Genomic DNA, 27,343 nt, shown 5'->3' with positions numbered 1-27,343 from the left:
TATTTAAAAACTCTTTAATCTACAAAGTCTCTCCAGTTGACATTACTATTGAAAACTAACCACATATTTTTAAAAATTTAAAGTTGGGGGTTTTTTGTGGGTGTTTTGTTTGTTGTTTGGTTTTTGGAGAAACTGATTCTGAAAGACCTTGTGCCTTCCATATTATTTAAAAACAGACAAGCCATTGGGGCGCCAGGGTGGCTCAGTCAGCTAAGCATCCAATGCTTGATCTCAGCTCAGGTCGTGATCTGAGGGTCATGAGTTCAAACCCTGCATTGGGCTCCACGCTGGGCATGGAGCCTACTTTAAAAAAAAAAACAAAAACAGACAAGCCATCAAACTTGACTTCCATAAACAATGCTGTGAGCCTCTGCACTGGGGAGAGCAGGCAGTCCTCAGGAACGTCTGAGCTACACTGAGTAGACTGTGTTACATGTTTGTAGCAGCTCCGTAAATGAGCTGTGAAATGACCTGGTTTGGTGATAATATCCGGGCCTCTGTCGAGTGCCATCCTGACCCCACGCATGGGACTTTCTTCTGCGCCTGACACAGAGTAAACATGTAGTGAATTTCTGTTAGCCCCTTTATGTTGAGGGACTTTGACTGAAGTGATTCCATCCTTGGATGTCTCCCCTCTAGCTCTCCTGCTGTGGGCTTTTCCTTTCAGAAGAGACAAATGGACAGCCCTGTCGTATACAGAGTGGGCTCTTTTGATGTCATATCTTTTGATTTGAGAATGCTAGGAGAGTAATAAAAAGGAAGTTTGGAAGAAAATTTATTTCTCAATAAAAAGTACTCAAAAATGGCTAGCAGGCCATCTATGTCCATGGGCAGGGAATATTTCTCCAGAGACAGTGCTGTTTTCCTTAAGGTGTGTGAGTCTGAGATCCTGGTCCCGCAGAATAGGCCCAGAGTCCGCCACTGTCTGTCTCGTCCCGTGATCCTCTGTGAGTGGTTGAACCGTGTCTTACCTTTATTCTCAGGGCTGAGAAAAAAGGCTTTGTTTATAGAGTTGCTTTCTAGATGCCCGCAGAAAGCCTGCAAAGTGAGAAAGTAACAACCTGAAGGAGAAGGACGTATTAACACCCAGCATGACTGCCCATGTGCATGCTTCCTACACCCCTCCCTGGGAAGGAAGCCCAGAGGTCTAACGGAGCAATGGTTCACACACAACCTAGAGCTTAGAAAATAGGCTTAGCCAATGGGAAATGGGCCTCTGTGTGTGTTCATTTCCTCTCTGAAAAATCCTTTATGTTTATCAAAACCATCCCTCTTGACTGAAAAATCAAAAGATGCCTTAATATCCCCACTGATGGGCCATGTGCTCTTGAAGTAAGGCCCACCCTGCCTTCAGAAGGAACACCCTATTCGCCGCCCCCAATACAACTCTCATTTAGAAAGTGTCAAAAGCTATTCGAAATGGCAGCCACTTTGAGTCTTGCTTGGGAAAATAGCTGTAAATTCTCAGAAAACAACTTTTCAAGCTAGGCAGTCCATGCCCCTAACTGTGGCTGAAGAAATAAGCCCAAATGTGGGTCCTGATTCTTAGGAAGAAAAACCTGATAGGAACATAAGAGCTTTCTAAAATTGTTCTTATGGCACCATTTACACTCTTCACCAACATACTTCCCTTGACCTTGACCCAGCCTCTCAGAATGTGGGGGGCGGGGGAAAGGGACATATGTGAGGAAAGGTGATCCATATCCTGGGCAAGGAAGAGGAAAGAATAGAAGGCTCAGGAAAACATGGGGTGTCAAGAGTGTCCTATGAGCTGCCAAGACTTTTATGTCCTTGGATGTCAGAAATATCCTCAACTCCAGTGCGAGCAGTGAGAGGTCACTGGGGTCAGGGCTGCATTTCCTCTGAGGAGGAAACACTGATTGGTCATCTGAGATAACGAGGAGCCCATGACCCACCAGTCCGAGGCAAAGAGAAGAGCCAGCGCACGGGCCTTGAGATGAAATATTGGCATAGTTGGGTCTTAAACTGAAAACGCTTGATGAGGGGAATGGAAGCTGCGGTCCTCATCTCTCCAAAGCTATCACAGGGACCATGTAGGCAGCACACCATTGCATTCTGACACCTGTTTCCAGCAACATGTCCCAGAGAAGGACAGGTGAACTGATGGGGGGCTTCCTTAGTGGGAGAGCCTTATACGAGAATTGGGCACTGGTCTTTCCATTGAATACAAAAGGAAGTGAGGAGGGCACCTCAGGCTTCATGAAAGCTAGGGGAACACAGCCGTGGTCCGTGGTCAGAGCGCTCTGGGAACGCCATGCAAAACCCACGTCTCGCCCAGACCCAAACTATTAGAAGCCTTACCCTGTCAGCTGAAGGGAGAGAAAGTCTGCAAAACAACTTCCTTACTATAAAAAAATCAAATGCGAAATGCAGCGTCATTTTAATAGGGTGGGGGTATGGGAATTGCGAAGAGCTGCCCGTTGGTTTGTGGTTGCACAGTATGGGTACTTGCCTTTAGAGTTTGGTCAGCTGGAGCCAAGCAGAATTGGACTCTTAGAAATTTGTCACCTTGGAGGCCGGGTTTTTTTCTTTCTCTCCCATAGCCTGCGTGAATTTTTCTCCTTCATCCATTTAGATTGCCAGTACATTCCTATTTGTTCAGCGGGTCTCCCAGTGGCATCTAGAAGAGTTCTGCTATCCATCATTTATATGTGGCTTTGTTTGTTGGAACTCATTATGCCACACATGAAATGTATTCGTGCAAATGCGGGGCTTCAACTAGGTATTTTCATTTTTAAGTTTTTTGTCTCTAATTAGGGACTAGGAGGGTTTGCTTCTCCAAGGCATTTAAGACATTATCAAGCAAGACGTGGATATTTGGGAGCATCAGAGAGGGTCCCTAGAATCACCTTAGTCCCAGCCAACCAATCCTGAGGTAATAACCTGTTTCTCTCCGCTTAGTGCGTTCTGGATCCTGAAGGCCTGGCAGCTTTTCTTTTCAAGATTCCTTTCTCCCTTCTCCCTTCAATGCCGTAAGTCAGTTGAATCCTGGTATAGCTTCTGGAAACAAAGGACCTGACTTCTCTAGAGGCCTGGAGCCCAATCATTGCTTGTGTTCTGGATGTGCCATGCCCTCCAACTTCCCTTCTACACTCCTCTGTGATTTCTCCTCCCCCCACCCCCCTTCTTTCCTTCCACTTCATGTCTTTGGGACCTTCGATATCTGACATCCTGTAGCTTAGTATGTCAACCTCTCGCATAATTACAATGTCCATAGCACAGATGTGTAGTAGACTGTATGGTCTTTAAAAGAAATACATACACATAGGCCACTCCATGGCTTAGAGAGAGTATTGTGATTAAAGAAACAGATTGGGGTTCACATCTCAGCTCTGACAGTTACTAGCTAAGTAGCCGTAGGTGAGTCTCTCTTTGCCTCTGTTTCCTACTCCGCAAAATGGAAAGACCAACCAAATCAGGTGGCTGTAAGAAGAAAATGAGATCATACATCTAAAGCACCAAGGGGCGTCTGGGTGGCTCAGTCATTAAGCATCTGCCTTCAGCTCAGGTCATGATCTCAGGGTCCTGGTATCGAGCCCCGCATCGGGCTCCCTGCTCCGCAGGGAGCCTGCTTCTCCCTCTCCCACTCCCCCTGCTTGTGTTTCCTCTCTTGCTGTCTATCAAATAAATAAATAAAATCTTTAAAAAATAAAGCACCAAGAACAGCACTCGAAGCAGGGAGAGCACCCCGTAGATGTTGGCCGTTTGCTGTTAGTTATGACCGCTGAGCCCGGACGTTGGGGAAGGCGCTAGATGTGTAGTATGAACTACACAGGTGTGGCATCCATGGGAGGAGCTCTTGTCCTCGTGGAGGAGGCATAAATGAATTAAGTGCAAACATGAATATAATTACAAACTATAATACATGCTCTGAAGGAAAAATATTACTTTCTATGAGAGAAACTAGCAGGGGGGCGGGGGGTGAACGCGGGATTTTTGCTTGAGTAGTCCAGAAAGGCCCCTCTGGAACTGTCACGGAAGGGTAGTCCCCCTGCACCGGAGCCAGCCACATGAGGTGTTTACTGAACGGCACACTTGGTAGAGGGGACAGCATGGGCCAGGCTCTGAGGAGGGAGAGTTTAGTGTACGTGAAGAAGAGGTCATCCTCCCAGGAACACATTGAGTAGGAGAGAACGTAGTGAGAAGAGCCAAGGACCGCATGACCAGGGCCTTGGGACTCAAGATGCGCAGAATTCCGAAGATGAAAGTGAATACTTAGTAATAACTGCTGCTTATAGGGAGCTTTATAAAACTCTTTGCATTAACTGTTAAGTGTGCAGAAGAAATTGGGGGCAATCACTGCTGAGAAAAGGTTTGATTTTGCCCGAAGATTGTCACTGGCCACCTTCAGGAGTGCTATTTTTAGACGGTGGTAGAAAGGAAAAGCAGATTTTCACCGGGTGTTAACATGGAAACGGTCGGCTAGGGAGTGGGTAGGAGGGATGCTCCAAAATGGGAATACCAGACCCGCTGGAGTTTTGCAGCTGTTGAGACCCATCCCTCGGCCCTAGAACCGAGGTGAGTGGATCTCCAGGACCCCGCAGCACTGGGTGCCTTTGGTGGATAGTCCAGTCCGAGGCTGACCCTTCTCTCCCCCACTGTCCTCACAGGTACGCCATTCTGACCAAAGCCACCTGGCCCTCGTGGAGAGGGGACGAGAAACAAGGGGTCCTCCATTTGCTGCAGTCTGTCAACATGGACAACGACCAGTTCCAGCTCGGAAGGAGCAAAGTGTTCATCAAAGCCCCCGAGTCTGTGAGTGTGCGGCTGTCCCCCGGTCATTTCCTCAGGGCCACCCCTCTTCCCATACACCTCTCCTGCCCCTCCCCACACGTGGCTGGCTGCTTTCTCCCCCCTTCCATCCATTCTTGCCTTCGGTGTCCTCTCCCCTGCTCCCAATCCCTGTGTAGGTCATTCCCCACATCCCTGCTCCTTGTAGCCTTCAGAGCATGCAGCAGGTATAAGAAGAAGTCATCATAGAGTAGTTTCTCTTCTTTCTCATTGTCTCTCATTCTAGACGGTCATCCCATCGAGGTCAGGGACTCTTGTCCCTGTGATAGGCCATCGTGTACTCAGCCTTGTACAGAACGTGGCTCATAGCAGGTGCCCACCAGTTATTTATAGTGTCCAGAAGTGTCTCAGCTGAAAGGGACTTCTTTGTCCCACACAGGAGGCTGGGGTCAGCTTACATCCTCACCTGGGCAACACCAGTCAGGTCACTGACAGACGGACACAGGCTTCCTCCTCGAAGGTAGAACAGAGCTCAGGGTGGGAAGTCTCAGGACTATATCTTTTTTTTTTTTTTTTTTTTTAAGATTTTATTTATTTATTTGAGAGAGAGAGAATGAGAGACAGAGAGCACGAGCGGGAAGAGGGTCAGAGGGAGAAGCAGACCCCCCGCCGAGCAGGGAGCCTGATGCGGGACTCGATCCCGGGACTCCAGGATCATGACCTGAGCTGAAGGCAGTCGCTTAACCAACTGAGCCACCCAGGCGCCCTCAGGACTATATCTTGAAGACCATGAGGGAGCCTGGAAAGAACCTTGAGGAGAAAATTAGGGAGGAGGAGAAATCTGAGTTCATGGCACACAAATATTTACCTGTAAGATAAACATGCATTTTACAATTCACAAACGTATTAGACCTCCACAGATTCATTGGAGGAACTTCTTTATCTTCCCTGATGGGGAGGTGGTCACTGTGAGCCTAATGAACGTCTGTAGGAAGTTCTCAGTTCCTAAGCTGGATTCCTTTGAGCAGAACCGTCAGTTCTTCTGCCCAATTAGCTGTGGGACTAGTGAATGAAGACATTACTTTTTAAGATGGAGAAACTTCTGGAACTAACCGAGGTTAGGCATCATTATTATTTCCTGAGGTTCCTTGAACGATCATAAGACTCCATTTCAGGAGTCTATGGTGAACTTGGCAAAATTAGTGATCAGATCAAGGGGAAGTAACACGAGAACTGGCAGTGTTGGTGATAGTGGGAACACTTGAACTTGAGGCAAATCCCGGCCTTGCCGTGAGTTCTCTCTTCTAGAATGGGCCCCACAGCCACTGTTCTGCCTCAGAGGATCAGCCTGAGACCCAGAAATGATAATGGTTGTAACTGAATGGCTTTAAGAACCATAAAAATTATTAAATACATAAGTGGCACACATCAATAGAACCCGTTTATGAAAAGTTTGTGGTAGCATTTTCCACTTTGAGTTATTTGTAGCTTCACAGCAATTTCATTTCCAAATATAAAATGAAAATGTTGTGTCATATACCATTAAGCAACCCACAGAGCAGTTCCTGTTCTTTCTAAAATGGGATGGAGTGATTTATCAGTACAATGCAGAACTCCTCTGTTGTCTTATACCCGCTTTTACTTTTTTGTCTTGCTGAATTTTCACATGTAATTAGAACAGCCTCAATATTTTTCATACTTTTTTTTTTTCTGATTTAGTTGAGCTGTGGGGTTTTACTCCCAAAGTCAAGGTTTATTTTGGGTTTGCTTTTCCTTGTCTTCCTCCCAAATGCTTTATTACCATCACCTGACTCCCCTTTTCCCCATCTTTTTACGCACACGCATACCCAAGCGCGCGCACGCACGTACCTTCACCACTAATCTCTCCCCTCCCCCATCACTCATCCATCCACATCGAGCCCTGACATTGCAAACACTTTACAGAAACTGGTTTTTAAAAATTGACCTTATGATTTTGTCTTGACTTTTATAGTAAATGTTCTGACTATACAAAATAACCCATTTGCTTTAAGAACCCACATTAGACATCAGACACCAAAAGGTTTGGTTTTGCTTATTTGTTACATGTGTCCATGATTTGGGGTTTATTTTCCTCTCTCTCTTTCTTTTCCTTTTTTCTTGAACCTCCCTCTAACCCCCATGACTTGTGGAAAAAACCTAAGACCCAGCTAATCTTTGATAATCTATAGGAAGTTGGGAATTGGTTGCCTCCTGCTTTCTGAGTCACAAGTGTATTTTCTGTGACACTCCCAAAATAGTTCTGGGAAAGAAGAAAACAAGGCTTACTCAGAAACCCAACACACAAGATAAGAAAAACCAACGAATATTCTTCAAACAAGCAACCGCAGGGCTCAGATTTTAACCATTCTGTCCAAATGTGCAACCATGTCTTCCTTTTGTTTTTAGAAATCTCCTCGTGCCTGTTGTTAATGGTGCTGAGGGCTGCAGAATGAAGCAGCCCCTTCCCTTTTGAGTTTGAGATGTTGTTTTTGCACAGCTGGGGCTGTGAGAAGCAGAAGCTGAGTGACAGGAAGGGACTGAGTATAGACCCAGATAAACAGAGGCAACAAATCAAGCCTGGCTGCCTTCAAAGCGAATTCACTTGTTTACTTCTGGAACATTTCTGCACTGACTTGTCATCATCTTTACTTGTTTTCATTGGTACATCTTATTTTGTTTCCTAGAGAGTCATGAAAACCACTTCCTAGGTGAACGAGAAAGTTTCCCACCATTTCATGAGTTGATCAAAGGCAGATTTACAGAGAAAGACTTGCATGTCAAAGTGAGGAAGAGCCTGGCAGGGCCTGGAAGACCTGGAAAGTTCACTTTCCTGACCCACCCAACCTTAATTCCAGAGATAACAGAAATATGTGGCTGGTGTCGTGGCTGATGAGCTGAATGAAATAAGGTGTTCTAGAATGTAAATCTAGAATGCTTCCTGAGCCCCAGTGGGCACCCAGCACATTACAGCTGTTTGCTCTCATCATTATTCCAGAGCTCCGCTGAGGAGGGGGGAGCAGTCGGGATCGTCAAAATGGCCTGAGTCTCAGGACCTGCCAGTGTCTGATGTGGGCCCTCAAACCAAACAGTCGGGGTCCGTCTCATTGAGCCCATGTCCGTAAATTGCACATCTGAAGTCCAGCTCCAGTTGCTCTGGTTATTACGCTCTGGCCCAGGGAGTCCTTGGAGACCGTGCAGCAGGATGTGTGTCCTTTCATGGAACTGAAAGTAGGGCAGCTCTCTTTCCACAGCAGCACAAGCTCTGCTCCGTCAGAAGCTGGAAACTCTGTGAAGAGGCTGCACACAGCAGTAAACGACAGGCTCCTCCTCTCGTCTAGCCAGCTAATACCCTCCTGGGATCGAGGCGGGGAACCAGTGGATAAATGGTGATCACTCATTAGATGCGCACAGATTGTGAGCAAGGCAGGGCAGGCATTATCAAGGTCTGACTGACGCCAGATGCAGCTATTTGCCGTTGTTTTTTGTTAAACGAAGAAAACAGAGATAAAGACGGTCCAGTGATTATAAACCATATGCCCTACTAATCATGTTTTCACGTTTGTTCACGAGTCTGAGAAGCCACTTCCCAGGTTATGTCCTTGAAATAACCAGGGAAGTTATTTCCTTGAATAACTTTATTCAATAACCTTGAATAAACTGAGTGTCCCTGAAATAACCAAAGAAAGTGACCTTCAGGTCTTGTGAGTTGGCTCACATTTGCCTTCTCTACGTTTCACAGCTATTCCTTCTAGAAGAAATGAGAGAGAGAAAGTATGATGGGTATGCTCGAGTGATACAGAAATCATGGAGGAAATTTGTGGCCCGGAAGAAATACGTCCAAATGAGAGAAGAAGGTATTTCAGTCGTTTTGTTTCGTGCATTTCACGAATCTCGAGAATAATTTTGAGCTTAGGTGAAGTTACAGGTGTTCACTTTACTCTGCGTATAATGTCATGCGTTAAAAATCTTACATTCGCGTAGAGTTTCTCTGTGTTTTTCCACACGATTTTCCTCCTCTTTCCGGGGGACTGACCCTTCCATCTTCTCTGTCCTTTTGGTTATTACAGCCTCAGACCTCCTGTTGAACAAGAAGGAGAGAAGGAGAAACAGTATTAATAGGAACTTCATCGGGGATTACATCGGGATGGACGAGCACCCGGAACTCCAGCAGTTTGTGGGGAAGAGGGAGAAGATCGATTTTGCAGACACAGTGACCAAGTACGACAGGAGGTTCAAGGTACACACTGACCGCCGCCCATTGTGGGGAAAGTTGTCACTTTGACACGTCTCATCCACCTTCTTAAAGCACATTTCCCTACAGGGTGTAAAGCGAGACTTGCTTCTTACTCCTAAGTGCCTGTACTTAATTGGACGAGAGAAGGTCAAACAGGGCCCAGACAAAGGCCTGGTGAAGGAAGTGCTGAAGCGGAGAATCGAGATGGAGAGAATCTTGTCCGTGTCCCTCAGGTAAGTGGCAAGTGTTGGAGGCACAGGGCTGCCCGTCCCTCCTCATCACCGCCATCCGCCGTTCCAAACACAGCCTGGAAAAAGGCCTGGCCAGGTTCCCCAGTTGTGAAAATCATGGTGAAGAGAACTGAATGTCCCCTTCTTCCCTGAGGAGACCTGACCTTCATAGGTCTCAAGAATGAGATTCCAAGAAGTGGCCTTCTGGTCAGCTCCACTAGTCAGGGGGTACTCAGATCCTTTGTTCTCATAAAACGTGAGAGAAAAACCTGTTATTCAAAACTGAGTATAACAGCTCTGACTGAAGTGGGGCCAAGGGACCAGAGTCTGTCCCCAAGCCCACCTCACCATGTCAAAGATTTAACCCATTTCACGCCAAAGGCCCAAACAGAGGTTGCCATCCACTCCTCAGTATTGCTTTTTAGTTTGTTGTGACCATGGATTGTCCTGGGAGGGAAGTGTCTTTGGACTCCTAAAGTTCCTTTTTGCCTGTTCGGGCATGGAGGGAGTACAAATGGTCTCCATAATCTGTAGCCCTGGAGTCATTGCTAAATGCTCGCTTCAGCCCCAGGTTCACAGGCAGGGTTCCTGGCTCTTCCCGTCAGCAGTCGGGCTTTATTTTGACAGAGGAGCTTGTATGTGTGAGGAGACTTCCCTAAATCCTCCCATGCTCAGATCTCCCAGACTAAGTTCCCTCTGATGAGAGGAAATCCTTCCAGTCCACAGAAGGCTGAGGAAAGGGGAAGAAAGGCCCCTTTGAGCTCAGTAGTGTCCCTGGAGCCTTCTGAGGAGATTGTTGCTTCTGTCAGGGAAAGATGTGGGCCACCGTTGCATTAAAATTGGTGCTGTTCTGGTTGCTTATGAACATGTCTTCTGGAATTGGGACACCTCTCAACTGTTTATTCCACACAGAAGACAAAACTGCTGCTCTCGGGGAAAAAGCCAGGGTTTTGTGTGCTCAGGCCTCTGACCTACCAGGCTGGAAATCCTGGCTCCGGTGTGTAATCCAAAACAGATTTCAAGTTGTGTCCATTCTTGCCTGTGTCACTGTGGTTTCTGATTCTCTCTGTTCCCAATTTTCCTGATAAAGGGCCAGGTGGTGCTGTGAGGTTAAGTGTTTAAAACATTTCAGCTGAGGATGTGGTAAAACTTCTAAGCAGATGAGTCCATCAGCCGCCTCTCTAGCAGCCCCACGTCAGGTGGGCCTCAGTGCCGTGGGTTGGCAAGAAGAGCTCTCGGCACTGTCCCGTTTTCAGAAGGTCTTCCTGAGCATTCAGCTCACCAGCTGGGTCACAGCCCGAGCTGGGCAGCCTGCTGGCCACACTTCCTGGCTAGCTGGGCTCTGAGGCTGCCCTTGTTGTTCCAAGGAACCCAACTGGAAGCTTCTTGTTTTCTTGCATGGGGACCAGCTACACCTGGGCAAACGGGGTTAGCCGAAACATGCTGTGTACTCTTGATAGGAGCTGTGGCTGAACGCCAGGGCATCGTAGCTCCGGGGCGTCTGTGCTCATTCCTCTGAGGTGATGATTCTTCCTGTTATTATTATCAGGCCCGCCTTTGGCTTTCAGACCACTCAAGCAGTGCTTGATCATAAGTAATCATACGTCTACATTTGTATCAGCCACTTTGACACTATCTTTTTTGGCTAGTCCTTGAGATTTATCAAGGTGTGTGGGATATCCCCACTCAGATTTTTTCCTTTTGTCTTGTCTTCTCTCACAGCCTCTGGGGATACAGTGTCTCATGGTAAAACCACCTTCCTCTGCCTTCTCTTGAGTGTTCATGGTCTAGACATTTGCTCCCTTATGGCCTTTCCTTATTAGAGGATGTAATAAAAGGAGGTACTTAGCCTAAAAGTTGTTCTGGCTCTCGGGAAAGAAGAGTCTGAGTCATTGTAACTTGTGATCTGTGCATGTTACAGTTACTGAGGCTCACACTCACTGAGTTTAATACTGTTCCCTTACTTCCTTCATCCACTGGGTTAGGCCAGTAATCTAAACCAAGTGAGGAATGCAGCCAGATGGGTGATGGTATGTGCAGAATCAAACCCAGAGGAGAAATTGATTGTGGTACCAGACCACCAAACATGTGTGTGTGTGTGTGTGTGTGTGTGTGTGTGTGTTCTCAAAATATTTCAATACTGGTATAGAGAAGGATTTTAACAGTTTTAATTCAGGGAAAAAGTTGTATCATGTGCATGTTAGCTGAAGACAGGCTTAGTGCTTGACTGCTGGCTGTAATGATCACCCAGTGGCTTCTTCTAGTGAAGACCATCAAAGTGCCCACAAGCTCAGTCTTCTGGACCCCCTCTAACTCTTATGACCACTGTCAAAGCAGAATGGGCTCGCAGCTCCCAATCAAACTAACCAACCATGCAAAAACAACCACGTGACAGTTTGGGATATGAGAGCATGACTATTTAATACGAAGGATTTAGTGTTGATTTCTTGCCGTGTGATCATGGTATGGTGGCTATTTTTGTCTAAAGAGGCTTTGTCTGGGGCACCTGGCTGGCTCAGTTGGTAGAGCATGTGACTCTTAATCTCAGGGTTGTGAGTTCGAGCCCCACGTTAGGTGTAGAGATTACTTAAAAAAAAGCCTTAAAAAAAGAAAATAAAAGAGGCTTTGCCTTTCCTTGATAAACAATGAAACATTCAAGGATAAAATAATATTTATACTTTGCTCTTACATAACCTAGTTTGTGTGTGGAAGTAGGGGTAGTGTGAGCATAGACAAACATGATTGTGGATTGATAATTGTTGAAACCTCCCAACGTATGGAGGTTCATTCTGCTGTTCTATGTTTTTAAAATATGTGAAATTTTCCATAATAAAAGTCTTTCCTAATCTTCTGGTAGACATCATATTTTAGAAGTTTTTACCTTTTATAAATAGACTGACATATATCTAATCAAATTATCATTGAAATTTTTTTAAAAAGTTTTAGTTAAGGAAGAAAATATAGGATAGGCCCAATAGCTCAGGGAGAGATGAAGACTACAGTTTCTCAAAGGGACTCTAGGATAATTTGAAAAGGAAAAATCCTGTCTAAATGAAACTTCAGTCAAACATTTCTGCCTTCATGGGAGAGTTGGCAAGAATATCGGGATGGGGCCGCCTGGGTGGCTCAGTCAGTTAAGCATCTGCCTTCGGCTCAGGTCGGGATCCCAGGGTTCTGGGATCAAGTCCCGCATCGGGCTCCCTGCTCAGCGGGGAGTCTGCTCCTCCCTCTGCCTGCCACTCCCCCTGCTTGTGCTCTCTCTCTTTCTCTCTAACAAATAAATCAAATCTTTAAAAAATAAAAAAAGAAATCAGGGATGGCACAGCAGCTTGTAGTTGAGACATTGGATTTCCGGGGCTTGGGCTATCTGCTCATGAAGGCCGATAACCATCAGTTTTTGAAAGATCCTTCAGGAGCTGCTTCTTGACCACGTACTGAGCCGGCTTCGCTCTTATTTGAGAAACTCAGTTTGCTGGAACAGTGGCCCCAGGTGTCAGCCTGTGTTCTTTGCTCTCGCATTGTAGGTGATGAAATCGGTACCATCACATCTCCTACTTGGGGTTCTGTCCAGTGAGGCTTCTAACGGTCCTTGTCATTCCAGTAGCTGACCACCAGAGACCCAAAAGTACATGGCTGCCTGTCTGGGTCAGTAGATTTTCTAGTACTTACATGCGATGGGAAAAGCCACCTGTAAGAGGACCTCAGGCAGATGCTCCCCTGGTCACAGCGTTCTTGCCCAGAATGTTTCCCTGCCTGAATGCCTAAACGTGGTAATAAGAACAGCCTGCTTCACTCCTGCTCAGCTGACCTGAACATTACTGACATCTTTACCTGATGTGACCTTTGAGCTTTGGGAACCTGCAAGCTGTCAACATTTTTGGACTGACCACTGACCTTCTGTTCAGCTCTGGGATTCGAAGGTGAATGAGAACACAGTCACTGCCTCAAGGAGCTCCCTGTCGTTCTGGAAGGGGTAGCAGGGCATCTGAGTAGCCAGGTGCCATACAGGATACTCTTGGGATACAAAAGGCGGGGTGAGCCTTCTCACCTCCTTCCCTAGGGGGCTTCTGTTTAGGCCTGACACAGCATGTATCTGCTGTCTCGGAGAAATCAAGTAGGACTCAAGCTGATGCCATTGGTTTCCCTAAATGGTAGAATTCTGGGTAAGGTTTATTTTCTTCTTTAACCACCTTTGTACTTTACAGTTTGCTGAAAAGCATATTTCATAATTAGGAAAAAACTATATAAAGCTTTAAATAAAGGCAGGACTGGCCTAGGAAATTGCCTTTTCAGCTTAAGGAGGAAAAAAAAAACCAAGAAACTCCTTTAAGTCTTTACTCAGTGTTTTGTAACTAACGTTTTTGTGAAAAAGACATTGGTTAAGGAAGTGAAACAAGATGTTCTAGTGTTGTCAGCAGTACAACAATAAGCCACAAAGATGAGGGGATAAAAATCGAGTAGAGAGCCAAACCAGGGACTAGTAAAGGATCTTTCAACACGGGGTTCTGTATCAAACATCTGTAAGGAATTGTAGCCTGAGCATATGAATAAGACAGGGGTGAGGTCCAAAGATAAGTCTGAGTTTTTAGAATAAATAAATGTAAAAGCTTTGTTTTTAGACCCTGGAGCATGGGCTGAAGAGAGGCAAATGAACTGAAACTCTGGCCTGGCCGAGGACGGTTGCACTGACTCCCAAGCCTGGGTCACTGGAGGGAGGGGTTTTTTGAATTTGATGGTTGAAGTCGAAGTGTCCAAGCACTTGTTCTCATTTCCAGACTCCTGCTAGTTGACCCTGAAGTTTTGGCTTGCTTGCTTTTTTTCTTTATGGTCACTCCTAATAAATTGAAGTACATTAAACTACTCAAGGTTATTTGCATTGGGTTCACTTAGCCCTGCTGAATAAGCACTGTCCCGCCTCAAGTACAGCCGGGCAGACAGACACATCCAGACATGCCCCGTTCCTCACTCCACACGCCAAAAAGTGGGGCTTCTTGTTTTACTCTCTCCCTATTGCATACACTCCCTTCCTCATGCAACAGTCTTTTTGCCCCTGGGCCAGAATGCGGGGATGCTTGGATTTTATTTCATTCATTCCAAATGACTTCTACCTAAGTACCTTTGTTTGGAGTTCTGAAGTGCTATAAGCGAAGTGATCAAGACAATTCCAGAGTTTTCATCCGCCTAGAAACAGAAAGATGATAATAGCTTTGTGGCTACACCCTCTGAGGTGCATTCTCAGACTTTCAGATTCTAATTCCTAGTTTGGAAAAGTTTATGAACAAGGAGGTGTAGTAGACCTTGTGAGCTGTCCTGCAAGACCTATTCTCTCCTTTCCATATGAAGAGCTGACGGCCGACCCAAAGACTGCATTTCCCAGGCTTCCTTGCAAGCTAGGGGTAACCATGTGACATAGTGCTGGCCAATGGGGTGTGAGCAGAAGTGACTTGTACAACTTCCTGGTCCCACTTGCGAAAGGAAGGCATAGATGCCTTGCCCCCAGGCGCTGTAGCAGGGTCACTTTGGCCCTGAATTGCTTTTGCACCTGCTGTTGAGTAACAAGAGACAAAAGCGCAATGTTGTTTAAACCACCAGTTGCCATGGTCTTCATCACGCCAGAAAAACCTATAACCCAACTATAACAAGAGTGGGCAGGAAACTAGTGACGGAGGGAAGTTTGAAAACAAACTCTTGAGATGATAGTAATAACTGAGTGCTCCCCCCCCCCAAATGGCCATTATGTGTCCAAACATGCCTGTGAAGTATTCTGACTTCACATCCAAGAAGAACTCTTGGGCATACCCATCTTCAGTAAGCAGGCAGTGAAGGGCCAAGCTCCCTCTCCCGGGTGAGGCTAGCTTGCTGCTGCCAGTTTACTTCTCCCTCCCCTGTGGTTTGTGCGCGCTGCCATTCTGTGCCTTTAAATCCTGGCTGCATGGTGGTCCTCCCTTAGACCTTTCTTCTCCTGTGGATTACCAAGCTCCTTTCCTGTAGGAAGACTGAGGGGCTGAGGTTTCAGGGAGAGAGGCCATGGCTCGATCAGGTACAGGTCATAAGCTCCCTGCCTCAGCCCACAGAGAAGGTTCCTCATGAGCCACTGAGCCTCTGTCTGCCCAAAGAAGACCTCCCTGGTCCACCCCAGCCTCGTCATATTCATGGGACTGAACAGAGAGACCACAGAAGTTGTAGTTTAAATGGATCAAAGTCTACGTGGAAGAAGAATCCTTCATCTCAAAGCTTGTCTACATCCTCATCCTCCATACTTGCCTTCCTGTCTGGCTTTGTGACAGCACAGTCATCTACTGGTGCCCTGGTACTGGGGACCCTGAGAACAGGCACAGCTCCTGTGTGATACAGCTCAGCTCTGGGTACTTGAAAAATAAAACAAAACAAAAAAACGTTGTTGGCATTTCCTGCACTTGGAGGGATTAAAATGCTAGTGTGGCCAACTCGCTGAAGCAGGTTTACTTTGTTTTGTTTTTCATACCTGGAAAAACACCATCCCTAATGAAATGTCGTTCTTCAGAGGGTTATCTTAGATATTTGACGGTGGTACTTGGAGGTCGTTGTAAGCGTGTATATTATGAAACCTTTGGGGTTGGTGGCCTCCTTCAACTGAGCTATACATCTAATAGCCAGGGAATAAGAAGTCTCAATTATATGTGTGTTGTCATTTCTACAAAGTCTAGCTGGGCCTGGACATGGGGGTCTAACCAGTCGCCTCTACCACTAAGCATTTTCCCCAGGACTGGGTTTGCCTTAGCCTCTTCCGTTCTTCCTGCAGCTCCTCACATGCCCTCCCTCCAGGCCCGAGTTTGCCCCCCAGCACCCCCCTATCCACACATGCAGTTCCCGCAGCGGCTTGCTTGCTATTGGGCCCCCTGTCTTATCTATCTCTGTAGTTTGGTATGTGTGTGCATTTAGCGGCACATGGCATGCAGTTTAAGCAGAGCCCCGAATACCCAGAGACTCCTAACAAGTGTGTACAAAGCCCAGGACGTTGGCTTCCCTGTTGATAACTGAGCTACGATTCTTTTGAGTTAGGACTCATTACAATAGCTACAACCATATTGTAAATTCTACTAACTGAGCACTTCTGTGGGATTGTTCATTTTCAGCCACATTCTATTCATGAAAGTTTGGATTTTTACGGTCTTAAGAACATAGAAGTTGAATTTGAAAGTGGGTTGGGTTTTTGTTGTTGTTGTTTTTAATACAGACTAAGTTGTCCTTAAATTCCTGATTTTAAAAGTCACGTGGGAGATTTATTTTGATTATGCTTTTGGTGAGTTATGAACTTCCTTCGGAAGCAGGTTTCATGTAATTCATTGTTGTGTTTTGTTTTAAAGATTATCACTTATAGAAAGACCGTAGAAACCTAGTGTTATCTTACAGGAGATTAAAAAACAAATGGAATAAACAGAAGTGCAACTTTCATTAAGTCTTTCCAATCTCTTCTCAGTACTATGCAGGATGACATTTTCATTCTTCATGAGCAAGAGTATGACAGTTTGCTTGAGTCCGTCTTCAAAACTGAATTCTTGAGCCTCTTAGCAAAGCGTTATGAGGAAAAAACCCAGAAGCAACTACCTCTGAAATTTAGCAATACGTAAGTGGGGACCGGGGGCCCAAAATTCTGAGTAAAGCTTGATCTCCCCACTGGGGTCCAGGCTGAGAGGAGGGGAGGCCTGTGGGGTAGAGCAGGACTCTGCTTCCACTTAACCCAGACAGCCCTGGGGCCTGCCGAAGACAGTCCCAATGGGTGTTACACACCTTGAAATGCCACTTTTGTGTTTCTGTGAAGTAATATGGACTGCTGCTTAAAAGGAGGATTTGTCCGTCCTATGGCATAAGAAAATAGAAGTTAAAAGAGCAGACCATGGAATTGTGTCATACAGGCATATAGGCAGTATGACAAATAAAAACTGGCTGGGTAGTTTTGGAGTTGTGAGTAAACTTCCCTTCTATTTGGATTTTGGTTGCTAGTGTGGAAGGGAATTTAATTAAATAATAACCACTTTCTAGGCTGGGGAGACGTGGGCTATCTCATGTCTGGCATCTCTCAGTTCTCCCCGAACACGACTGAGGGAAATCAGAGAGGCACAGTGACACATCCCAGTAGGTGTGGCCTGGAGAGTGTCCCCTTCGTGCTGTGCCCTGGGCAGGTGCACCCGAGTTCTCCTGGAGTGACACTGGTACCTCGCTCACCAGCCGGGTTCTCACAGGCGCCGGGCCCCACATACTCCTGCCTCTGGGGTCAGTGGCTCACCGCGCCACTATGCCAAACCCCGGGGTGTTGTCCCCCTCTGAGGGCCCCGGGTGGGCTCCAATCATCCGGGCTGGCCTCGTTCTCCTGCACGCTTGCCCAGCAGCAGAAATCCCCACTGGGGTCTGCGAGCACCATTCTCTTACTGTGGTGTTCCTGCCCATTACCCACAAATGTCCTTGTCGCAGGCTTGAACTCAAGTTGAAAAAGGAGAATTGGGGTCCCTGGAGTGCAGGGGGCTCCCGGCAAGTGCAGTTCCACCAAGGCTTCGGTGACCTGGCCATCCTCAAGCCCAGTAACAAAGTGCTGCAGGTCAGCATCGGACCCGGGCTGCCCAAGAACTCCCGTAAGTGTCCCCGGCCCCCCACCTCGCCCTCCCTCACCCTGCTCTGTGCCAGACTCGCTTCTCACCCAGTGCTCATGGTGGGTGCACATGTCTGCAGGGTGGACCACCAGCACGGCCCTCAGTGGGCCGCTTCCCCTGCCCGCGGACCCCGACACCCAGCTCCTTCCTTTTGTGTTATTCATGCCTGTCAGTTCCTGCTCTTCTCATTTCCGCAGCCCGGCTCTTTACAAGGAGTTCGGGCAGCTCCCCTCTTCAGCTGGATTAATCCTGCCCTCCTTTGTGTCCTCCCTGAGACCTTATTTATTGGTTGCCTTTGCAATACACATGTCTCTGCAGAGATGTCCTCTGCCCCGCAGCGTGCCTGCCGCCGCGTCCTCACTCTGGGCCGCAGTGAGGCTCCGTGTGGCCCCGGCTTGCTTTCTAGCTCCTCATGTCTGCGTCAAGGGGAGGACAAGTCGGCTTCCACCCTTTGTGGTCTCTGTTTGAATGGAAGGCTGTAGAATGCACGCTGTTGCGGGAAGGGCTCTTGCCCGACGCGGACGTGCAGTGAGTGCTGACCCGCGCTGCACACCAGCGACCGTGACGCGCAGCACGCACGCGTTCGGCCCCTGCGCCGTGTGCAGAACACGAGCGCGAACCCGAAGACGCCCCCTCTTTCTCTTCTGAAAGCCCACAAAAACAGAAACACTTTTGTAAGAGTGTGAATATCTCTTTGTAAAGCCACGGTCTCTACCATTTCGCAACCACAGTTCCCTGGACGTATCTTCCGGCCGCTGCGGCCCGAGAGCTCCCAGGACGGTCCCTCCCTCAGACGCCCCCCTCCACTGCGTCCTGCTGCACATCCGCCTGGGAGCCGGATTCCACACTCGGCCGCTTGCCCGTCAGCAAAACTCCAGCAGAAGCCGTAAAACCAACCAGTGGCACTGATTTTGACTTTGTCTCGCTTGTTTATTTCAGGTCCCACCAGAAGGAACACAACTCAAACCAGAAGTTACTCCAGGGGGACGCACAATGCCAACTACCCGATGAGAGCTGCCCCTCCCCCTCCAGGTAAGCCGAGCACGCGCCGGAGAACAGGACCGCGAATCGGGACCCCTAACTTGGACCGCGTGTTTGGGAGGGAACCCAGGAGCAAGTAAATGCACACATAGCAGCCAGCCGTGAGCCATTTCGGTGCCAGATACACTCCTACGGACACAATGGCCCTGCTTGTGACCCCGAAATGCAGAAGTATGAGCTCGTGAGACTCAACTGTGGCAGAGTTAGCGATCTGGATTTCATTACCTAGCAATATAACTCCCTGAGGAAAGGCTGCTTACATCAGTAAGAGAAAAAGGAGTTCCTTGTCCATGGCAACCAGAATGTTGTCAGCTTTTCAGTTACAGGATGCGGCCTTCGTGGAGCTAGGAGTCGACCAGCTATAACCACCACGCCACCCCTCGGTTCCAGCCAAATACCACAAGGATATTTTGCAACTAGTTAATACCTTAATGAATAAGTAGAAATATTTTATTTTCAGTCAGATAGGCTCTAGGACAAGTGCTCTAAAAAAATAAAGTAATATCTAAAGGAATTACAGAATTGACACAAAACGTTTTTTAGATCTTACGTTTCATATTTCTCATATTTTCTGATAAAACCATAGCATGCAGGTCAGTAAAATCCAAACCTGAGTAAATGCAAGACTTCTTGCCTGTAAAAAAATCCATTTAGTGCTTTAAGAGCGCTCTCAAAATTCACAAAATGTTTTTCCATCTCTTACAACATTCAATCAATAAAAAACTGTTGCCCAGAATATTTGGTATTGATAAGCTTAGGCATCTAGGTCTGAAAGGGTTATCTTAGGACCACACTCATTTAACTCAGATCATCCCAGACAAGGGAATCCTATCTGTAGCTGTGTCCGAGGTAAGCAGTGAAAAGCATTTCTTTTGTCTCCTGCTCTGGAATCTCACCGTTGTGTGCTAAAATATGAATACCCGTGCCTAGCAGTAAGAAAGTAATTCTCATCTGTTCTGGAGTCCCCATGCTGCCTGGCCCTGCGCTCTCTCCTCCCCTTTGCCTTCACCCTTGAAGAAAATCCAAGCACAAAAGAACCTAAGAGAACCAGTGTAGGATTGTGTTACTACTTATGTGCTGGCCCGCCTTCCCCCGGGCGAGAGCCTGGCCAGACCACCTGGAAAGCTCATTTGCCTCAGCTAGGTTGGCCAAAGTTGCCTTAGACCAAATACCTGACCTTGAGCTCAGCTCCCAACCTCTCTACATGACCATTTCTCCATCAATAAAATGAGGCAGTTGGACCTGAATCCCTTATATCAACCTTTCTCACATTATCTGTGGTGAAGGAACAAGGTCGGTTGGGGTTGTTTTTTTTTTTTTTTTTTTTCTCTTTCTTCTCTTAATTTCTTTCTTTTTCAACCCATCGCAAACCATACTTTTGTAAGATATAATAAAAATCACTCAAAGAATGGAATTTTAAAAGCATTCAAAACAGAAGCCCAAATTTCTTACTGGATTCATAATGTGTCTGTGAAATTGCTATGAACATTTCTAAGTGCTTATTCTTAATTTCTGAACTTAATGAGCTGTGAACCTCCCACTTTGAGTATCACAGCCCTAGAACATGCACCTCTCCTTGGCAACCTTGGCAGCAAGTAGGAGCTCACCAGACTCCTTGTTTCCTTAAGGAGGAAACTGACACACTGAAGGCTCACAGATTTTGCTCAAGGTCAAGAGAACTAATGGAGGCAGAGCCAAACCTGACCAGCTAGTCCCTCTTAGAAACTAGGGGTCGTCCCATCTGTACCAAAGGGTTCTTTTCTTAACTTGGTTGGAAGAGGTTTTATGGTAGGTTCACCAAAATGTGCCTTGGGGAGTCTTGTTCTCCTTCATTCTTGCTCAGATCTGTCAGTGGGAGAAGAGATAAGAGAGAAGAGACCATAACACGATGGAATGGTGATGCCCCTTTTAGCCAGGGCCTGTGGCTCGGAGCCCATCACCATATTCCCTTACTAACCAGGTAACGTGATCTTGACTAGGAACAGTTGTTTGGCTCAGAGAGCTTGCCGTATCTGGATTGATCCAACCAGCGCCACATTTCCCCTGCCTGTGTGGAGTACCCCCTCTGCCTCCCACAGCGGGCTCCTGCAGAGGACACCTAAGGCTGACACCCTGGAAATGGATGTCCAACTGTTTAAACAGCTGCCTGCCAGCCCTCTTGAATCATAACCTCACAATTTTTCTCAGATCGAAGAGTGTGCCTGCCAGCTCATGGCCAGCTTACCTTTCCTTGCACGCGGGCTTTGAAACCCTGAACATCTGGTGATTCTAATGTCAGCATGCATGTGTGAGGGTCTGCTATGTTCCGGGCCCTTGCTCGGCAGCTTACAATGTATTAGCGCGATTCTTCACGATGTATTTGCAATCATACCCTCTGTATTTTCAGATGGGAAACTGAGGCCTAGAGAAGCTAAGTAGCTTGCTCTTGGCTAAGAGATGGAAGGAATTTGGAGAGGCTTTTAGCAGAAGATCAGAAAATCGAAGCGTTGTTTTCTCCCCTTCTCTCTCTAGGATACCATCAGAATGGAGTCCTCAAAAACCAGTTTCTGCCACATCCCCATGCTGCTGGCAGCCAGAGGTTAAATCAGAAAAGTCTGTACACTTCCATGGCCCGCCCACCCTTGCCACGACAACAGTCCACCGGCTCAGACCTAGTGTCCCAGACGCCGGAGAGCTTGGATTTCCTTAAGGTCCCAGACCAGGGTGCTGCCGGGTAAGAGTCCCACCTCCCCTAGATGAAGCTGGTGACCTCCCTCTCCCTCGATCACAGCAAGGTCCAGGGATTTCTTTGGGCAGTCTCTGCGTGATTCTAGAGTTGTTTTCCACCTGTGTGTGGTAATCCGGGATCCAAGGCCAAGGCCTCGGGGCTCTTGGTTGACGTTCCTGAAAGTACAGCCAGATTGATGGCACACAACTCCTTCTCTGGAGATGGCTTATCATGAACCACAGAAGACGGTCCCCTTCAGCCCTGAGATTCAGTTATTCTGTGACCTGCCTTGCTGTCTGGCATGGCTGAGGAATGATGGGGTTTTGATCTCTGTGCCTGCAGGTGCATAAACGCTACAGCTCAGAGCACCCTCGGAAACATGAAGGAAAACATCCCAGCCTTCTATGAGGTGTGGATGTTTTTATGCATACAGATCGTCAGGGCTTCAAAAGGAGAGCCTCTCTGCCTTTCTAGAACTAAAAGTGAAGACTGGTAAAAAGAAACCCAGGGTTTTTAGCTGGAGGACGGAAAGACTTCTGAAACTCTATATTGATATTCCAAAGAGTCAGCGGTGTGGAAAGGGGGTTGGACATGTCCTGCGGAGTCACCAGGCGTAAAATAAGCCAACCTTAAGATAAGTTGGTGAACTCCGCCAGCAGGTAGATTTTGGCATCGGTAAACAAAAGAGCATTCTAAAAGCCCAAAGATGAACTGCCTGGGTTGTAAGGAGCGCCTTGTCCTTGGAAGTGTTCAGGCACAGGGTGGATGGAAATAACCAGGCAGAAATACTGTAGAGTGATGTTGTCAAACACCAGATCGGGATGAGGATCTTACTTCAATCCCTGTTCCGCATCTAATGTTGGACCTGCAGCGTACCCTCTCTGAGCTTCGTCTTCCTCACCTGTACGCTGATGGGATACCACCAGGCTGGCAGGGCTGTTGGGAGGATGAGAAAGAATGTACATAAAATATACCCGGCACGGTACTGGACATGTAAGGGGCTACTCGGTCAGCTGTGGCTTGGAGACGATGATGGCGGTGGCGGTGATAAAGCCATTATCTTGTGGCGGTTGAACTAGTGACTTGGAAGCAGTCATCCAATCCCACATGATCCCCAGAGGTGGAGTAGTCTTCCCTGCTGAACCCCAGAACGGGCCTGCTCCAGCCCGCTCTTCCCCTCCCTGGCGCCTACCTCCATATTCCATTCTCTCTGTGTGTCTACAGTGATGAAGGTTCGCGTGCGGTCAGGAGACTTGTGTATGAAATAGAGCCTTGCTGGGAGAGCAACAACAGCTCCTCCATCCCCTTCTAGGCCCCATTACAGGATGTTTTTCCTGCCTTGTCAGCTTCCTTCTAAAAGACCGCGAAGCTCTTACAAATGTAACCACGTTCTCCTGGGGTTCCTCTTCCCCTGGCTAGTCTCACCTCATTTGGGCTCCAGATATGAAAGCAGCTCAGTTTTGTACAAATAGGCTGACAGTGGAGGGGTTGCCGTCCTTCGCTGGGTCTCTCCCCACCTACCCCCACGCTTGCAGAACTAGCTGCCCCCCACCAGTTCCGGCGATCTTGGCCTACCTGACTGGCTTGGTCGAAAGTAGTAGTTCTCAGACTTTAATGTGCATAGAATCACCTGGAGAACTTCCTGGCCCACTTCCAGAGTGTCTGATTCAGTGGGTCCAGAGCGGTGCCCAAGAATTCCCATTTCTACCAAGTTCTCAGATGCTGTTGCTGCTGATCCAGGGACCACATTTTGAAAACCACTCATCTGAAGGCATCTGTTGTCTAATTGATAAAGCCAGGAAAAGATTCTGTGTACAAGTGAATGCAAAGGGTGCTGTTGAGGCGATCGGATTTTTACTCCGTAACCCAGACCTATGCTATTCAGATGGATGGACATAGTGAAAATACTCAAACAACCCTTCCTGGGCCCGGGTTGATGTCCCAAAAGTAGGCAGAGGGTGTGAATCAATCAACAAAACGCACCAAATCTCTTAGCTCTGTCTGTTAGCTTCCTACTTGCTTTGGCTTTGGCAAGCAAGACTCTCTTTCCAGCCCTGCTTTGCAAGTTACAGACTTGCACACCAGCCAACAGGGAGCATCTGTCAGCCAAAAGCAGGCAATTTAGGAACATTTTGTCTTAACTGAGGCTGCTCCCTTCCAGCCCTGGGCTGCCTGGCTCCCTTTTTAAGGCTCATCACACCCTTTGCCACTTCTGGGTCTGGGCGTACATGATGGCGTATCAGGCATACAGGATGGTGGCGTGGTGATGGCAGTGAGGCTGGACGGGGAGGGCACCTTCGCAGCCGCCTACCAGGCAGGAAGATGTTCCTGACCCCCCATGGTGCGTGCACCTTTGAGGCCCGGGAGCTACAAGAATCCCAGCCTGCCTCCTCTTTGCACACTTAGATCTGCTGTGATGCAAACATTGCTTTGAAAAATCACACTCCGGTCAAAGGGCTGAGCTGCTTCTTGGTATTTATTTTCTAAAACACATGAAGTGAAAATTAAAATGATTTCTACTGTGATCAGAGACCTTAGACAGGCCTGAGGCACATGCCTGAGGCATTTCGGGAGCCTCGGGGTCAGCTGCATTTAGTAACTGCTCTTCACCAAGGAAGCACGAATTGCATTCATTTCATAGCAGCCTGTTGGAGCAAACAGCGGACTCTGGGATCTCAAACCTTTCCATAAACACGGACACTCCTGTGTACGTCACAGTTCCAAACAGTGACCTTGAATGTGCCAACCCGTAAAAACCAGATAACCGTGGTCTTTCTCTGCTTGGGCGTTCACACCCTCAGGCTTATCTTTCTCTTCCCTCTCCCACCCCCAGTGCACTTTCCTGTATGGACATATTTAGCATAAGCCATCATTTCTTTTGGATCATGTAATGTGGATAAAATCAAATGGTGTAATTAGCACCTCCAGTTAATTCAGGAAAGTCTTGGTCAGTTTATTTTAGGTTCAGCCAGGTTTTTTGGAGAGAGCATGAAGCCTTCACTAAATTACCATCCCAGCTGGGTTCTTTACCCTTGCCTTGCCGTGTTTGTGACACAGGGGCTATTCTTAGTGGCATCCTTGTTGTTACTGGCCGAGGAGACTGAGAGAGCTGTGTCCTGCAGTCTCTCGGCATACCTTTTGAAATATCTGATGCAGCTTCAAGATCTTTCCTGATCCTCGGGAAAGAGAACGGGTTAAGCAAGAATCATACAGACAGTTCATTCATCAGCCTTTGCTCTGACTTCACAGGAACACTGTCTTTTCGGTTGGCCTCTTTAATCCTGCGGTCCATTTCATGGGAGGGCAACTTCACGAAATTTCGAGATACTCCAGAGATTAATCCAACTAGAAGTTGGAGAAACAGAAAACTATTGAAAGCGCTCAGGGCTAGGGCTTCTGGCCATGCCACAAAGGGGAGGAATCGAGAGAAAAATTCAAATGCTGCCTGTATGTCTCTTGACAAGATTCTCCTAATGGATTCCTATTTTCAAAGGGCTTAAAATTTCCAACAAGTGTCCAATAGCAATATTTCTCAACCCATAATGTACGGGAGCTGGAGCTGTATCCTGGCCCAGGCAGACATGAGGCTTAGGAATTCCTGGCATCCATTCCCACGTTTCCAGTAATGTTTATAGGTTCAACCTTTTGGAACAGAGCGTATTTTAAAGAGCCAGTGAAATAAAATGCCATTATTTTCCTTCTTGGAATTTCAAGACCTAAATCCCACATCTGCAGAACGAAGAGGTGTTATTAGAGAGCCTCATCCCAGCTCACCCTGGGATCCACCAGGTACAGCCAGCTACCCCAGGGGTGTGGGAGCTGCGGAGATGCTCATGAAAGGTGGCCTGGCGGTGTGCAGAGAGCATGGGAGTCACAGCTGCAGGGACTGGGTGTCGGTCCCATTCATTTGTTCATCCTTCATTGATTCAGTCATCAGGTATTTACTGAGCCCCTTGCCTGTCTGGGCCGCACGCCGGACCCAGACATCGCTTCCCGGATTACCTACTGTACCCCCTGCTGCTTGTCCCCACGTCTTTCCACACCTTGGGGTCCTCACCTGAGCCACAAGGATAATAATCTCACGTGAAAGCCCACTCCTCGGGGTGTCTTGAAGATGAAGGAAGGGCTTTGTAAATGGCAGGTGTTGTGCGCCTTGAAAGTTTATTTGTATTGGTTTTATTACTGTTATTCGTGTGCTTTGGACTTATCGGGAAATAGACCTATTCTACCGGGATTGAAAGGCGGCTTTACTCTCAAGAATTCCGTGGGGTGGAAGCTTCAGGCGTTGCAGGCTTTAGCGGGGGGACGGGCGGCCTGGGGACAAGGGGACCGGCCCGGGACACAGGTTCCCCCTCACACACGCGGGGAAGAGCCTGCTGCTCTCGTGGGCGCAGAGCAGCAGCAAAACGGGGAGCCACGAGGTAACGTTAGAACAGACGCTAGCCAAACTTCTTCTCCGGCTCTACCGTTGCCCCCGTCTTCTTCGAGTGAAACATCCTTTGCTCCTTTCCCCGTAACAGCTCACACCCCACGGACAGTGACAGACGTAACCAGCAGCGAGCCAAGGCACGAACGCTCGCTGGGGAGAGCCTTGTCATCACTGGCGTCCGCGGGGGGCTCGCCTTCTCGGGGGCTCTGGGCACCCCGTGAGATTGGGCAGCTGTCCGTGAGGGTTCGGCTGTCGGTGGGTCCCCGTCGGTCCGCCCCCGTCAGGAACACGGGGCAGCCCGGGTGGGAGGCGCCCGAGGAGGGGGGCACCCGTGGGGGGTGGGTTAGCGTGTGACTGCGGCGAGGCCCGGTGCCCTGCTCAGAAAAACGACCTGCTGTGAAAGCAAGTTGCTGTAGCTCGGCTTCGCCGTGTGCTTGTTTTCTTCGTGGGGAAGAGATCCACTCAGGGGGTAATGATGGGGGTCACGTCGTCACAGGGAAACCCGATTACATGGCGCCGAAGTGACCCCGAAGGAAACACTGAATGGGCTCAGTGACGTGGAGTTTTAGAACGATCTGTTAATATATGTAACGCGAAAAGTAACTTACTGTGAGTCTGAAAGTCTTGCTCCAACCCCCACGATCCCCACGAAATAATGCTTTTATGACAGTTCTCAGGCAGGTAAAGCTGATTGGGAGCGCACGTGTCGTAAAACACCAGAGCTCCCAGAATGATCTAACTCCTGCGCGTGCCTTACGAAACCAATGTAGGCAGAACGCTTGGAGACGAGCGAACAGGGGTCGCCACGGCCGTGTGGGGACGACAGGGTGCTGGGGAGCGGCCGGCCGTCTGGACATGAAAGGGCCTGAGTTGTACTCGGTTGGCCAGTTTCCACTCGCCATGGCCAAGGGCAGGCTGCCAGCTGACCCCGCTGCTCTCGGAGCCGGGAAGAGACGCGCAGCGGCGCCCCATCGGCGTGCTTCCGCCATCCTGAAGCAACCAGACGTGTGTGACGTCAAGCGCGTAGACAGAAGTAAAATGTGGTAGGATAATGAGGAAGGGTTGAGTTTTGAGTGTTTATTGCCTTTGCTTTTCATCTCTTCGAACTTGTGTGTTCCATTTCATCTGTAACAATGGCTGTGTTTAACAGCTGACTCGCCGAATTCCCGAGGTGCGACAGCCCCCTCTCCTGGGCCGCACTGAGCCGGCTGCGGCTCCCGTGGGAGCAAGCCCGAAGCCCTTCTTGGCTGCGTTGGCCGGTCGCCCCTTGGCTGCACGTGCAGGGCTCCAGGCCCCTGAAGG

The 27,343-nt window shown here is 48.1% G+C and overlaps 1 protein-coding gene and 1 non-coding gene across 2 annotated transcripts in view; both read left to right on the top strand.

Moving 5' to 3' along the window:
- The window catches only part of MYO1E (myosin IE), a 191,147-nt gene that overhangs the window by 154,624 nt on the left and 9,180 nt on the right, over window positions 1-27,343 (top strand). The window contains exons 19-26 of the mRNA XM_032417903.1: window positions 4,632-4,776; window positions 8,513-8,627; window positions 8,841-9,010; window positions 9,095-9,240; window positions 16,697-16,843; window positions 17,689-17,846; window positions 18,804-18,896; window positions 21,417-21,618. Coding sequence (XP_032273794.1) covers window positions 4,632-4,776; window positions 8,513-8,627; window positions 8,841-9,010; window positions 9,095-9,240; window positions 16,697-16,843; window positions 17,689-17,846; window positions 18,804-18,896; window positions 21,417-21,618 — 1,176 coding nt within the window. The remainder of the gene's footprint in view (window positions 1-4,631; window positions 4,777-8,512; window positions 8,628-8,840; window positions 9,011-9,094; window positions 9,241-16,696; window positions 16,844-17,688; window positions 17,847-18,803; window positions 18,897-21,416; window positions 21,619-27,343) is intronic.
- TRNAK-CUU lies at window positions 11,742-11,814 on the top strand. The gene has a single exon. It is a non-coding gene; the product is annotated as a tRNA-Lys (tRNA).

This window comes from Phoca vitulina, unplaced genomic scaffold (assembly GCF_004348235.1).
Source record: "Phoca vitulina isolate PV1807 unplaced genomic scaffold, GSC_HSeal_1.0 scaffold20, whole genome shotgun sequence".
NCBI classification, from domain to species: Eukaryota; Metazoa; Chordata; class Mammalia; order Carnivora; family Phocidae; genus Phoca; species Phoca vitulina.
This window is presented reverse-complemented; position numbering and strand designations above follow the sequence as displayed.